Source organism: Citrus clementina, unplaced genomic scaffold (assembly GCF_000493195.1).
Source record: "Citrus clementina cultivar Clemenules unplaced genomic scaffold, Citrus_clementina_v1.0 scaffold_2, whole genome shotgun sequence".
NCBI classification, from domain to species: domain Eukaryota; kingdom Viridiplantae; phylum Streptophyta; class Magnoliopsida; order Sapindales; family Rutaceae; genus Citrus; species Citrus x clementina.
The window spans coordinates 33,617,077-33,631,282 of NW_006262688.1; the positions used below are offsets into that span (position 1 = coordinate 33,617,077).

At 35.7% G+C, this 14,206-nt stretch overlaps 2 protein-coding genes across 5 annotated transcripts; one reads left to right on the forward strand and one right to left on the reverse strand.

Annotated features, from left to right (window-relative positions):
* The first annotated feature begins 454 nt into the window (after positions 1 to 454).
* On the forward strand, positions 455 to 6,141 carry LOC18053444 (putative E3 ubiquitin-protein ligase RING1a). 2 transcript variants are annotated; one of them, XM_006449312.2, is made up of 10 exons: positions 455 to 874; positions 973 to 1,015; positions 2,519 to 2,577; positions 3,431 to 3,512; positions 3,679 to 3,799; positions 3,890 to 3,931; positions 4,353 to 4,877; positions 5,154 to 5,261; positions 5,374 to 5,568; positions 5,735 to 6,141. In XM_006449312.2, the coding sequence occupies exons 1-10, from the start codon at positions 658 to 660 to the stop codon at positions 5,765 to 5,767; spliced, it is 1,425 nt and encodes a 474-aa protein (XP_006449375.1). In that variant the 5' UTR covers positions 455 to 657; the 3' UTR covers positions 5,768 to 6,141. The 2 variants fall into 2 exon arrangements, with proteins under 2 accessions (XP_006449375.1, XP_024047548.1); XM_024191780.1 differs by lacking the exon at positions 5,735 to 6,141 and having other exon boundaries at positions 5,374 to 5,700.
* Positions 6,142 to 7,259: 1,118 nt separating this feature from the next.
* Positions 7,260 to 9,313, reverse strand: LOC18053445 (dormancy-associated protein 1). 3 transcript variants are annotated; one of them, XR_002907142.1, is made up of 5 exons: positions 8,906 to 9,208; positions 8,526 to 8,754; positions 8,041 to 8,122; positions 7,862 to 7,938; positions 7,260 to 7,707 (listed from the first exon to the last, which is right to left on the reverse strand). XR_002907142.1 is itself a non-coding variant. In XM_006449319.2 (4 exons), the coding sequence occupies exons 1-3, from the start codon at positions 9,003 to 9,005 to the stop codon at positions 8,056 to 8,058; spliced, it is 396 nt and encodes a 131-aa protein (XP_006449382.1). In that variant the 5' UTR covers positions 9,006 to 9,208; the 3' UTR covers positions 7,260 to 7,707; positions 8,041 to 8,055. The 3 variants fall into 3 exon arrangements, 2 of the variants coding, with proteins under 2 accessions (XP_006449382.1, XP_006449378.1); XM_006449319.2 differs by lacking the exon at positions 7,862 to 7,938; XM_006449315.2 differs by lacking the exons at positions 7,862 to 7,938; positions 8,041 to 8,122 and having other exon boundaries at positions 8,906 to 9,313.
* Between the last annotated feature and the right edge of the window lie 4,893 nt (positions 9,314 to 14,206).

A 14,206-nucleotide genomic window follows, 5' to 3' on the forward strand; every position in this document is an offset into this window, starting at 1 on the left:
GTGACAAGTCTCGTAATGTTATGGTCTTATTACTTTTTAAGAAATAATAAAGGACAGTTGATGTGAGCTCCTCTTATTATTTTGTGACTCCTTATTTGTGGCAAAATAAAGATATTTTGTGTTTTTCTAATGACTCTAACTACTAAAACATAGGTTTTAATTATATCTCATGATATTAGGCATATTTATCGAAATTGTCTTTTTTTTTTTTAATAGAATTTATCTTCAACATTGGAGAACTATATTTCATTCCATCAAATGAGCTGACTTCACCTAGTTAATTTTCTTAGCCACGTGTGATCAGGTTATTGGTACATATTCAACAACCATTAACGTAAACTTGAAAGACAAATATAAAAACTTAGCCATCGAATTGGCATGACCGTATACAGTAATTATACCTTAAAAGAAAATTAAAAAGAAAAACAAATAGTAAAGCAAGATATTAAAGAAAAACAAATAGTAAAGCACGGGGCTACACATCCGCATCTCTCTTCTCTCTCAATTTCTAACACTGAAAAAAAGAAAAAGAAATAAAAGAAATAAAGGTCAAGCAAGAGCAAGGTATTCACCACCTTCATTGATCTCTCTTGCCAACCCAAAGATCGCTTATTATTTTCTCTGTGTCGTTGAATAAGAAACAAGAAAGTGGAAGCAATGCCAGCACAGAAGCGCTCTTATGAGAACGCCACCACTAATAATAATAATAATAATCACATTATTATTACCCCGTCAGAGGTCGTTGAGGCTGTTCTCGATGATGATGGTGATGATACTCTGCAACGCGACCACAGTAACAACCTTGAAGAGCAGCAGCCTCCTCAGGATTCTACTCCTGCTGCTGCTGCTGCTGCTGCTGACGTGGACGGTAACGGTACGTACTGCTTGATTATTTATTTGTGAACTGCGTGTGCATTTCGTTTTGGGTTTTGATTGCTTGTTTTTTGCTTTTTTTTTTTTCGTTTTTTGCAGAATCTGATCGAAGCCGTTCGTCCGGTGACGGAGAGAAAGACGAGTATGTTTGCTATAGTGTGTTGTTTGGTTAATTATTTTCCTCATATTGCAGGTGTTTGACTCTGCGATTTGCATGCCTTGTTTTGTCTTGTGTTTCGTGTTACTATCTGTTTCTTGCATTTACAGCCACGTTCAAGAAATGGCCTTGTCAGTTCGGCATTTCTTTCGTTGCAAAATGTGTCCGTGTGCCCTCCCGTTCACAGAGTTTAGTCTTTAGCTTGTGCCTGTGCTTTCGTTTAGAGTTAATTATGGTTACAGTTGTTACTTAAAATGAGAATTATGTGGTTAAATTTGCATGGGTTGATCACTGGGTTGCCTATGATGTCCGGGATTCGGGGTTTTCCTTTTGTTTTTGAAGTTCTTGTGGATCAATTTAAGCACAGTTATGGATGGAGGAGGTGGTTTACAGAGTAGCTCAATCAGGGTCACATAATTATTATATCATGATATCTGTCCAATGACAGGCCAGTTGATCTGCTTGCATGTTTTAAGATGTAATTTTCCCAGTGTTTTATTGTTTTCTCAGAGTTGTTCAACGCAACTAAGATGCAATATCGTATTAGCATTTTCCCTCTCTGCATGTGAGGTGTTGGCTGGAAACTGGATTTGAAAGTCAATTGATATTCTCATGCAGTAATTGAGATGGTTTTGTAGAGTTAGTTGCCATCGACATTCCAGTGCCTCCTGCATTCACACTCCACTTACATTTTAGTAAACATAGGGTGAATAACAAGCATAAGTCTAAAATTATTCCTTGCCCATCATTTCCTTCTGTGGAGAAATATCTGCTAAATGTTAAACGGTGGTGCTAGTCAGGCGAATGTGGATAGACGATCAGTTTATTGGAATATCTTCATTAATTAATTTCCTTGAAATTGATGCATATTTTATGTTATATTATAGTTTTTTGTCTGGATGCTTGCAATAGAATAGATGATTTGAAAAATTCTGACTTCAGATATCTCTTGGTATTTTAACACACGTGGTCATAGTTGTATTATACAGTCATTTTGGGCTGCAATGTGTTTTTCTTTCCCTTGCATATGCGTGTGACAGACCAGTGCTTGTTAGAATAGGTCCAATTACACCTTTTGCTAAAGTAAGGGGTTTGCTGGAAGCTCCAAATATTGAATATCAAATGACTACTGTAGTTCGATCATCAGGATAATGGGCTTGTCAAGTTCCTTGTTTAAACACCACAATTAACTATTATTTCCATGTTGTTATCCATAAGAATGTTCAATAAATTGCTTCATGATGTATGTTTCCAGATAGAACTCTTGTGTATTTGACAGACTTTGTTGAACACCTTTCTTATGTTTGCTTTGGGAGGTTTATACCTTTAAGAGCATAGTACTCTCACATTAGATGGGGTTATGCACAAAATAGAATTGGCAGCAGCCAGGTTTCAATGTAACAAAACCATATTCTTGCTATGTCCTAGAGTCTCATATTAACGATTGGTGTTGTGACATAACATTTTTGTATTGGTAAATGTTTGCAGGTTTGTTATAGTAAAATTGTCTGATATACGCAAGGAAGTACAGTGTCCAATCTGTTTGGGTAAGATTTTGGAATACTTTGTTACACATTTTTACTTCTACATTCCAATAGATTATATCTGACTATTTGAGCAAGCATCATAGTCTGCATATATTATATGAGAACATTGACAAATACTGTCCTATGCATCATTTTGGGTAAGCCTGCTTTCCGTACAGTGTTATACGTTACCAAGGACTGTTGCTCAATAGTTCCAGAATGCAACATAATTAATCGATAAACCTACAAATTTCTATCTTAGTGTTGAGTTGAATTTTCTGTAATGTTGTGTTGCGATGTTTTCATCCTTTTTGTTGCATACAAGTTGACAGAGACATCTTTCTACAGTGGCACAGCCCTTAAGCTGAGGCATACAATGTGAATCTGCTGAATTTGCTGGCTTATATGAAACCAATATATTTGTATGTTTCAACCATTTGAGCAATTTATAAGGTGTAAGCATCAACTGCCAGATATGTGTTTTGGGAAGCATTGCCATTTTATTGAGAAACCCTTAAATATAAACTTCAACTTCAACTTGCTGGCTGTATAGCTGTACGTTCGCAGCTTGTTACAGGAGAGATGTTATTTTCCAGCAAGTGAAGGAGATGGTCTGCTGAAACAAGAAAAAACTCATATATCTTCCATTTTGATTAATTTTTTTCCCCTCAAAAGAATAAAGTTGGTATTAATCTTACTTCAATAGTTTGTTGGTTATTTTGAAGCACGAGGTTAGCGAGATGCTCTAATGCAACTCCAAGATTTTAACTTATATGGGTGCTGATTACTGCTATAAATTACATGGCATCTTCTGCTTTTTGTTGATGCTTGACTTTTGCAGAATTATTATTGGTTTTCCATTTTGTTTCTACAGGGATCATTCGCAAAACAAGAACAGTGATGGAATGCCTGCATCGCTTCTGCAGGGAATGCATCGACAAAGCTATGAGGCTGGGGTATGTTTAAAGTATCTCTTTTCTTTTTATTTACTTGTAGCATCATTGGATTCAAATTTCCTAGTTTGATATTGGAATGGATGATCTGACTAAATTCACTTCAAAAAAATCTGACATGTAAGTTAAGAATGTCTTTCTTGAAAATTTAAATGACAATTCACTGCAGGAACAACGAGTGTCCCGCCTGCCGCACACATTGTGCTAGTCGCCGCTCTTTGAGAGATGATCTAAACTATGATGCCCTGATTGCAGCTTTATATCCAGATATTGACAAATATGAGGAAGAGGTATCATTTAGCTTATTTAGTGCTTCTCAATTTGGAATCTGATCTCTTTTTTAATTGAAATTCAAGCATTCGTGTTTTCACCTGATTTAGGAATTGGCTTTCCAAGATGAGGAGGCAGCTCGCAACAAGCAGGTGATATACTACAAGTTTGCTTATGAGTTTCCCTACAAATCTCCAATCCTGTTTTTCCTTTCCCTTTTAGCTCAATGAAGAATGGATTTTATCTGTTTGTTGAATTTGTAAGCTCACCTTTTAACTTTCTTAGCTCCTATCTCGTGTGCTATGTTATACAATAGAGTAGCTGTGCTTTCTCTAAAGAAAGCAAAACAGGCTAAATGGTGAAATAATCTGTTTGTTTCTGTGAGTTGTTGGCACCACCATTAACTTTTAAACTTTCATAACAGTAAAACCTTGAATTTGAATAACGCATGCCTTCATTTTTGTATGCATACCCTTAGCCTACCTAAGTCTATTACTTTTGCATATGGCTTTGGATGAAAAATATAATGTCTTGTAAGTGATCAAAATTGTCCATTTTGGATTATTCAAACAGATCCAAGCTTCCATTGCGCAAACTTTCCAGCGACAAACAGAAGCTCTGGGCAGAAAACGGACACCTAAAAGCACATCAGCATTGCGAAGATCACATGGTCGCTATCGGGATACTCCTTTGAGGGGGAGAAGAAACTATCGAATGACTGAACTTCAGGGGTCCGATGAGAATGATGATGCAAATGGGGATGCTGGCAAAGATTCATCTTCTGCTGATGAAAGGTCGACGGAAGTCAGACCAAAAAGACGAAAAAGATGGTATGGAGCTCGGTTTTCTCAGTCTTCTTCAGCAGCTGCTGGTATTGATGGAGGTGGTGATGAAAATGACTCTGAGGTACATAGAGAATCCATGGGTGCATCTGTTGGGCTGATTGGTCCTTCGGAACGGCTTGCCTGGGGCAAAGGTGGTATTCGATCTCATACACGACACGGCAGTGTGAGTGGTAGCAATGGTAAGAATGCCCGAAATAACCGCCTCTCTAAGTTGGTTGATTATCTCCAAAGTTTGGAGGAAAAGGATGACCAGGTAAGGTTGCTTTTTTTTTTTGGTTTATGATACTGTTGCTACTCTTGTGATAAAAAATCATGATTTTCATAAGTGGCTTCCAAAATTATCTGAACTGAATCCAAAACTTCTTTTTTCTTTTTCTTTTTTCTCAATGCAAATATAGTTCACAGCTTCTTTATGAGCACCAAATTCATGAGATCATCATTCGTCATTGTTTCTTAGAATCTTAGTTCTTTGGCTTCCTTCACTCTTCACCAACATGATTGGGTCAATGATCACTCCTCTTTATTTCAGTTGGATATCCACCTTGTGCTTGTTTCTTTGGATGAACAAAGAATCCCAGGTTTGCAGCAGCCATACCTGTGCTGCAGGCCTACACTGTCTGTTAGGCACTTATGCCAGGTGACTCTTGTTTCATCCCAAGTCCTTTTTATTGTTAGATAACGTCTAGTTACAATTAGATTTATTCGGTTTTCATTGCTGAAATTGGTTTTTCTTTGCCTGGTTTCTGCAGTATGTTGCTCACCAGACTGCACTGCAAGCCAGTGAAATTGAAATATACTTGGTTAAAGAATTGCATTCCAAAATCAACCTCCCATCCTCTTCTAACTCTCTGATGATAGATCCTTGCAAAGATAAGCTGCAAGTTTTAAATGAACAAGAAACTTTGACAGGACTTCAAACTCAAAATTTGGGACATGGCTTCCTGGTGAGATATACTTTCCTAATGCCAACATCAATAGGTAGATTCATGCACACACTTCAATTAACAACAAAGCATGGCAAGCAACTTAGTTTTTTAACTCATTCTTGCTCATTGATTCATACTTTGAATATCTGACTAATTTTTTTAATCATGTTATTCATATTTGCAGCTTTTGGCATATCAGAAAATTTTGTTGAACTGAGATGAATGATGAAATATTACTGCTTGCTTAAACAAGTTGTTTCGTCATATATTTATAGAGTGATAGTGTATACAATCATACTCAAATAGGGATCACAGGTAGGTTTCAATTCTTATAGCTTCCATGCTCTACGACACATTGTTCGGTATAGTTCTAGGATGGAGAATCAGCAGTTTAGAATTAGGAAAATAGTGGCCATTCCAGTGACTTCTTGTGGCTGGATGTGAACAGACCAATTGTTTCTAACAATGTGATTATAATTGTTGCACCATACAATATGCACTTTAAATTCATCAGTGGTTTTCCTGATGACACAAAGTAAAGCTCTGTTCTTATTTCTTAATTCTGATCAATTGAAAGCAGTCTTTCCTCTACTTGTTGGTCTTGGATAAGGATTTGGATCCATGCTAGCTGAGTTCTTGCTGACATTCTGGAAATTTAGTGTCACCTGGCTTCTATAATATTTAACACTTTGAGATTTGTTCTCTTTTTCCTAATGCATTTATTTAAAAGACCTTTTATTAAGTAAATTTTTTAATTCATTTTATTCCAAAAAACTTGGCTATAAAATCTCAATCTCCTCCAACTGTGTGCTCTTTTTATTCTCTCTTTCTCTTTTTTTTTTTCTTTTTTTTTTTCCATCAAACTTCTTCACCACCTGTTCGACTATAAAAAGGCGCGGCGGATTCTACGCATAACTGTTTTCATAGTCTTTGTTGGACACCTATAGCACTGGGAGAAAGGGATCGGACTGTTTACTTTTGCCCTTATTGTTCCGAAATTTTGAACTTTTTTGTCACTGCTGACTCTCTTATGTGATTGTTTACATAAAAACTTTAAACAGTCAATTAAAAGAATATTCAAGAATCAAAGGTATACATTGATGCAATAATTTGCTTGGACCAGGTCAAGACATACGGGATAGCTTGGACTGACCCCCCATTCATTATCGTCTTTAATATGGTACCAACAATCGCCCTCTATCACTTTCGAACATGGCTGGTGACAATTAATATCTCTTTTATCATTCATAAGGTGTTTGTCTTCTAATCTTACCCATACCTAGCTAGGCTAGCTGCTAAATGGTCCAGCGTGCTCGCATCAATCCATTAATCCTATCCATAATGACATCATATTTAGTGAGCTTCTTCTCTCTTTCGTCAATATTCAACACACAAACATTGATCGAAGACGGCAAAGTTTACCAACCCCATTTATATATATATATATAAATTATTGCATAATTTAGGCCACACAATAACAAGTTCCATCAATGTGTTACTGTTATTGTATGTGTGGCGTAATTACATTAAACGTAACTTAACATCCATTACATATATATATATATATATATATATATATATATATATATATATATATATATATATTTTATTATCTAGTCTTAACGGAGAACATAATTCGAACTTCATCGCAAACAAACAAAAAAAATCATCATAACCGTAGCATAGCAACTCCATTTAATCGACAAGCGTTAAACATTCAGAGAAGCAACTTATTTATTAATAATAAAACATATATGCTCATCACGACCGTCCACGAAGGGATGATCTTGGCTCTTACAAAATGACAATCAAAAACATGTCCTAAACCCAAAAACCAGTAACCTTTCATCTCCGCCCACAAGCTTAGGCAATCCTCACGTCACATACAATTATATGATATAAAACATCACACAGTCTTTGGTTTACTTTTTAGTCAGCAGCATTTAAAACCAAACTTTAGATAGGAAGGACACGTAATACAAATAGCATTAACAAAAACGACAAGGACACGTTGCGAAATCCAAAACGAAACGACACTATCTACAGACTGCAGGCAACTCATCCGGTGAGTTGGTGACCCATCACATTCATTTACATCGCTGGAGCGTATCATCCACTCAGTGATGATGCTTGCTCCTAGTCTCCCCACTGTAAAGCCTGCAATCACAAAAACCAATTCAAAGCAACATCAACAACTCCCGATCCAAAAACACGACGCCCCGATCACGGCGGATCAGATCCATCTAATAATAATAATAATAATAATAATAATTAAAAAAAAAAGGATAATCAATCAGTATAGTTAAATTACCACTTTAATCATCTACCGCAAAGTAAACAGATCCAACAGCCCTAGCTAGAGTACGATCTAATCTTTATCCATGATCACTACATAATACAAAATATATTATCTATTACATCATCATTTGGCTTTAACTAAGGAAGAACTTGCAGGGATTCACAAAAGAGTGTGAATTGAGTGATCATTACTGAATAAGACAAGATCTATTTCAACGCGCCCATGAGACAGAGTGCCACGTTTTCCTCCTTCCTCTTAGCCTTTATTTGGTTGCTGAGAGAAGCCAGTAAGAACGACAAAACAAAAACAGAGATGTTTGAGTTGTTGCTCCATTGATTTGGTTTCATCATTTTTCTTTTTAAAACACACACACACACACACACACACACGCACACATGAATATAATAAGCTGCGGTTTTTTTTCCGATCGGGGAACTAATTCAGTTATTAAAAAAAAAAAAGGGAGAGAAACAGAGAACAAATTAAAAAATATATATATATTTATCAGCAACCGAACATGATTAAACATATATAGATATAGTACAAGTTGCCTTTGCGTTCAACTGATAAAAGTCTAAAGAAAGAATAATAAGTTAGAACATGCATGCAGCATCTATGCAAGTGAAGAGCGAGCGAGCGAGCGAGTGAGTGAGTGAGGACACACGCACGTACTTACCAGTCATAAACAGTGGGAGAGTTAGGATGTGTGGGCTTGTCAAAGACCTCTGCACCGATACCCCTAGTAGCAAGGTTGCTACCGGGGTGAAACACGCTCCTCCACACGTTGTCCTTACGCGCCGACAGCGGAGTCGTCGGCGTCACTGGCGTCGACGGTGCCCCTGGACTCGCTGGCATTGACAGAGACCTCTGGAACTTGCCCGACGACGACTCCGCCTCACCACCCTCTACCCAATAACAATAAGAATCACACATAATTAAAAAAACTGAGAAAAAAAAAAACTTATATATATTTTTTCATAATCTTTGGAGAAGAAGATACTGAAATATAACAATAAATGAGATATTTTTAAGGAGAAAAAAAAAAAAAAAAACTACCTTTGACTACTAAGGGTGTTGTGGTGATTTTCCTCAGCCTGCCAAGGCCACGATCAGGCTGAGGCCCTGCCACAACATCGTCCCAAAGCTTCTCTAGCATCTTTAAATTTAAAATTTAGCTGCTAGTTTCTAAATCCTTAACCAATCCTTCAGTGATTTAGCTACTTCCTCTATTGTTTGTTTATATAGACAAGTTGGTAATTGATAATATCTATAATTGAATCTTCCAGATGCGATTTTTTCTACTTCCCAATTTCTATTTGCTTTTTGGGGTGTCTCGAGTGTGACAGATGTTGTAGTATGGTTGGAGTGGACATAGCGATTAGCTAATAATCGAGTGTGGAAATTGGTGAACAGATGGATAAGGATGAAGACTCAGTAAAGCGGGCCCCGCAAATTAATATCTGATCTTTCTACTCTTCCGGATCCACTGCGACAGTCCGCGGGGTGCTTTTACGAGTGTGCACTTGATTTTGTAACCTGTGTCCTATTTTGAGCAGTGACGTGGGGTCCATCAAGATGGGGGACGTGGACTCTGATAGTGACTTGGGGACAGGGATGGCAATGGAATGGGTTGGGGGTGCGGACGCCGGCTCCATTAAAATTTATGCCTCAATTTTCTTACCTTATTTTTTAATAAATTTAATAGGAGGGGATGAAAAATTTTCATGCGTGGAATAATTTTTTCATTCTCATTTTATTTTTTATTTATTTATTTTATAATATATATAATTTTAATAAATTAAAATTATAACTATATATTTTAAGGCCTGAGTGTTGTAGTTTTAAAATTATAATTATAATTATATATAATAACCAAAAAGCTACAGTATCTCAATATCAAGGTCTCAGTGTCGTAATTTTATAACTATTCAATCTCAATATCAAATAAAACTAATTTTCAAGTTATAGTTGTTAGTTCTTACTAAATATTTTAATATTATAACTTAACTTCAATATTAAATAAAGTTTTTGACAATTAGGCAATGTAATTCTTTCATTGATGTCTACATGATTGCGTGAATTAATGTAATGATAATAAATAGAGTTGGATATTGGCACCTCCCGAAAATCATGTTAAAACCCTTTTTTTAATGGTATTCTATTTAATAACTGACCTCTTTTTCAAACATTATCTCTCCACACAATTTAAAACACTAACTTTCATCAAATAAAAATAATCAATATGAAAAAGTAAGGAAAAAATAATAATGTTTTAAATTCGTGCAAATCAATTATATATATGAGATTGGAAAAAAGAAAAAGAGAGAGAGAGAAGCAAATATGATTCAATTAGTTTTGAGTCGTAAGGGAAGTAGAGGCAGCTTTATTGGTTTATTCTTGAACTACGGCAAATATTTCAACCTGAGCATAGACTTCAAGTTCACTAACTATATGAGAATTTAACAATTGATGGAAGACATTCTTAGTATTGCAACATGATTGAGTTTTGGTTATATACGCAGATTTTATTTAGAAAAAATAGATTAAAGAAAGCGACTGAAAAAAGGTGAGGTCAGTATAATTTCTATTTATTCTTAATTATAATTATATACATAAAAAAAAAAAAAGATTTTAAGAGGATTTGTGGCAGCACTCCTACTTCAAAAATATCGAACCGTCGCTCTTTGTGACCCAAGTGGGGGCCGTTTTTGTCGTAACCGCTGGAAGAATCTGAACTTCTCTGTGGGCTATTATTAAACAATGGGGCGGTCATTTCGCGCATAACTTTATTGCGATCAGCGTCCAATTTCTGGCGAGCAAAGTGCAATTAACTATTAAGACCAAAATGGTATCATAACAACGGATTCCCCTTAGGTGCAACAGTGGCACGGTGCCCATAACAACACATTAGCTGTATTCTCTTTACTCAACGTGTGCCCAAAATGCCTTTTTCCCATCCCAGAATTATCGGAGGAAATGATTCTTCGTGACGGAAAAAAAAGTTTTGATTTGAAAGAGATATGATGAGTACCACCAGCCAGTATCAAATAACAGTTGAGCATAAATGCCCAAACTTAATCAGTCTATCAGAATTTTTTTTTTTTTCCCCTCTTTGTGAGAAAGTTTTGTGTTCCAGTAATCTTTTACAACCGTGGAGTCCAAATCCAGACGAATGACCCAACATCTCCAAATGATTTAGCAGATGTAGCCAACTTGGCCTATTAATGTTTTCAATTGTTAACAATTGGGATCATGAGGCCAGAAGAGGGTCCTGTCGACAATTATGCCTTACAAGACACATCTCCAATCCTAAAACTAACTACCAATATGCAACTACTTTTAAAAATTCGTAAGTGTTAATATCCTTACACTTGAATCGCGATAATATTCTGAAATTTTAGTGAAATTTCGAATAATATAAATTCCTACCAAGAAGAAAGAAAGAACTTTACATTGCGATTTCTTACCAAAAGCATCCACAAACCGTTTCGAAGCAATCCTAAGACAATCATTTTTTCTTAATATATTGGTTGTCCTTACGTTTTGATGACATGATTGTGTCAATCAATTGATTCGGCAACTTTCAGAAATTCATGGAACAGATTAAATTAATCAATTTAATATCGGACCTTCTTCTTGAAAGATCCTAGTCTAAAATTTTCACCGGCATTTTGAAGTCACACAGTAGCAACCCACCACTCAGAGGATTTCACTAACTCATATTGAAAGAAAGATAAAACATATAATATCGTTCCTATCAGCAGCTTCGACAGTTGCTTGGAAGTATGTTTCAACAAGGACATTTGACGGACAGTTATTTGGAACTTTGTTCACAAATTTGCATCAGCTGGAATTATTTTAAGAGTTATGTTCATTTGTTAGATTATTTTACTTCACCTACTCCATTGGTATATCCACCCGGACAAATTGGTGAAAAGCTAGAAACGAAGAAAAACAAAGAAAACATGACATTAAAGTACATCCAAAGATTACATGAACTTACCAGCATATAAGCTCTGGAAAACTGCAACCAGCTTCAGCAACACTGTCAATGGGAACCCTCCATAGAAACAGGGTTTCAAAGGAAACTAAGGCCAATAACAGTTCACTTGACTCCCTCTCCTTCACTGACCTTGTTTGCATTCAAGATCAGCAATCAGAGTCCATTCCGACAAATCAAATTAGCAAACATAATCATGAATTTGAGTTCAGTACAGCTATTCCCAGTCCCAGATCAATTACTCAGAATTCCCCAGCTGTTGAGCTAATTCCCAACAATCAGCTTCAACTACACGCATTCTTATGTCAATCGAAACAATCTCACGTGAATAACATGCCTTGCTACAAAGAAAAATTACCATCATCACAGGACAGCCATGGCCGAAAAGTTTCACAAACATCAATTCATGAAGTGAGAAACCAAGCAAACAAGGTGTGCACTGCAAAAAGTTCATCATTTGCCGAAAAATTGTTCCGGTCATTTGTCTCACCCTGCAGGGAATGCCATGCCTGCCAGCCTACGGTGAAAGCACATATCATACCACAAGAAAATACCAAGCGCATTAGCTAAAGCCATTCTTTCCACTACTCAGATCAACTGAATTTCATTTTGTCATTCCGTTATCGGATCAAAACTGAATTTCATTTTGTCTTTGAGTTAGATTCCATACAGAGACTTAATTCAACCAGTCATTGAAGTCAGCCTAACTGAATGAAACTCATCACTGTTATTTTGCGTTTCTTGAGTTCAATTCTTGGTTAGAGTAACAATTAGAATCTAGTAAGAATAAACTCGGATTAGATACTATTTGGTCACAGAATGTTCTCTCTCTTCTCTTACTACAAGGGTTCTATAGACAAGGACAAATATAGTTATAGCCTTAAAGGTTTCTCTTACCTTTTGAGTTCTATCAGTATTCCCTAGTCAAATAGTTATTCTATGTCACAAATATTAGCTGATTGCACTATATCTAATATCATAGGCTCATTCATCCAATTTTAACTTTATCTCGGCTTCTTGTCATTTCTGTTAAGTCAAAAACAGAAATTTTCATCTTTAAAGATCTCCTAGGGTAGGTTTAAGTTTAGGAAATTTTCATCATTGATCCATGAACTATATATAACTCTTAAAGATAAATTAATCTCTAACAGTGAATATTAAGATTGAATACGCCCACATTTTACAGGCTTTATGTAAATTGAAAAAGATATTAGACACCATACAATCAGTGGCAGAGCTACCTTGAGTTGAGGTTTAGGAAAATGAATTTATTTGCACGCATCACCAACTTGCCCTCTGAATATTATTCTATACACCTTGCCCCTTCCAATTGAAATATTATTTCTTTGCCCTTGCGAACAAATTTGTAACCTAAGAGGAATAGAAAAATAATTTACTCCTGGTAGTTGATATAAATCTCCCTTTTTATAGGCACGGCATCGCATAAAAAAACTGCATTATTCTTAACACTTAATTTTCTTTGTCTAAATTAACTTTCTAATATTAATGTATTTAAGTTACAAGACTTTCTACATCCTGGATCTTCTAGTTTTAAGACAAATACAGGCAAAGAAAGAGCTAAGTCATTTTCTGGACTGAAATATGAAAAAGCAACTGGGATTTTCATTCGAACGGTTGAGCATCATTTCAACAACTTTTCAATTCATCCACAAACACATCACTCATGATTCTATTCAGTTTTGTTTGCATGAGTTAAATTTATGGAAATATATTTATTTTACCAAACCTATTACCTCTTCTGGGATCTACTTCCAAGATGAAACAAACAAAGAAGCATGATATTTAGCAACTGTGAGAGCACCTTAGAATTTTCATTAAACAGTTCAAAGGAAATGTTTTAATGGAAATATAAGCCACATTTCAAATTGATTGCTATCAAACAACTACCAGGTTACGAGCTATTTAGCCAGTGTAAAACCAACTATAAATGTAAACCACATAAAGGTGTTTCACAGGTTAAAAGACACGTCAGTATTATCAGAAGAGTTTATAGAAAACTCAATGAGAACTTGCAAGAGATGTCAACTATAAGAAAAGTGAATCAGGTACCCACTAACTGACAGTTGCAAAGTTGGAGAAAAGTAATGCACACATTATCCATAAACAAAGGAATCTGGAAACCACAACTACAAATGATGACACAAGAAAATAATAATCATAAAAGCAAAGATCCACTTATATTCCAGCAATGTAACTCAATCCTTACAGAAAATGGAAAACATTATACACACACAGACACACTGTACCAAGTTGAATTTTTTTTTTTTTTGGGTTTTTTTTGTTTAGTTATTTTTTTAAAGTTGGAGGGTGGGCAACCAAATTGACTTTTAAGCCCT

Coding starts and splice junctions, on each gene's coding strand:
- LOC18053444 (XM_024191780.1), top strand. CDS start 658: ATGCCAGCACAGAAGCGCTCTTATGAGAACGCCACCACTAATAATAAT. Junction 1,016..2,518: donor GGTGACGGAGAGAAAGACGA/GTATGTTTGCTA, acceptor AAATGTTTGCAG/GTTTGTTATAGTAAAATTGT. Junction 3,800..3,889: donor TTGACAAATATGAGGAAGAG/GTATCATTTAGC, acceptor CACCTGATTTAG/GAATTGGCTTTCCAAGATGA.
- LOC18053445 (XM_006449319.2), bottom strand. CDS start 9,005: ATGCTAGAGAAGCTTTGGGACGATGTTGTGGCAGGGCCTCAGCCTGAT. Junction 8,755..8,905: donor AACACCCTTAGTAGTCAAAG/GTAGTTTTTTTT, acceptor GTTATTGGGTAG/AGGGTGGTGAGGCGGAGTCG. Junction 8,123..8,525: donor TCTCCCACTGTTTATGACTG/GTAAGTACGTGC, acceptor GGCTTCTCTCAG/CAACCAAATAAAGGCTAAGA.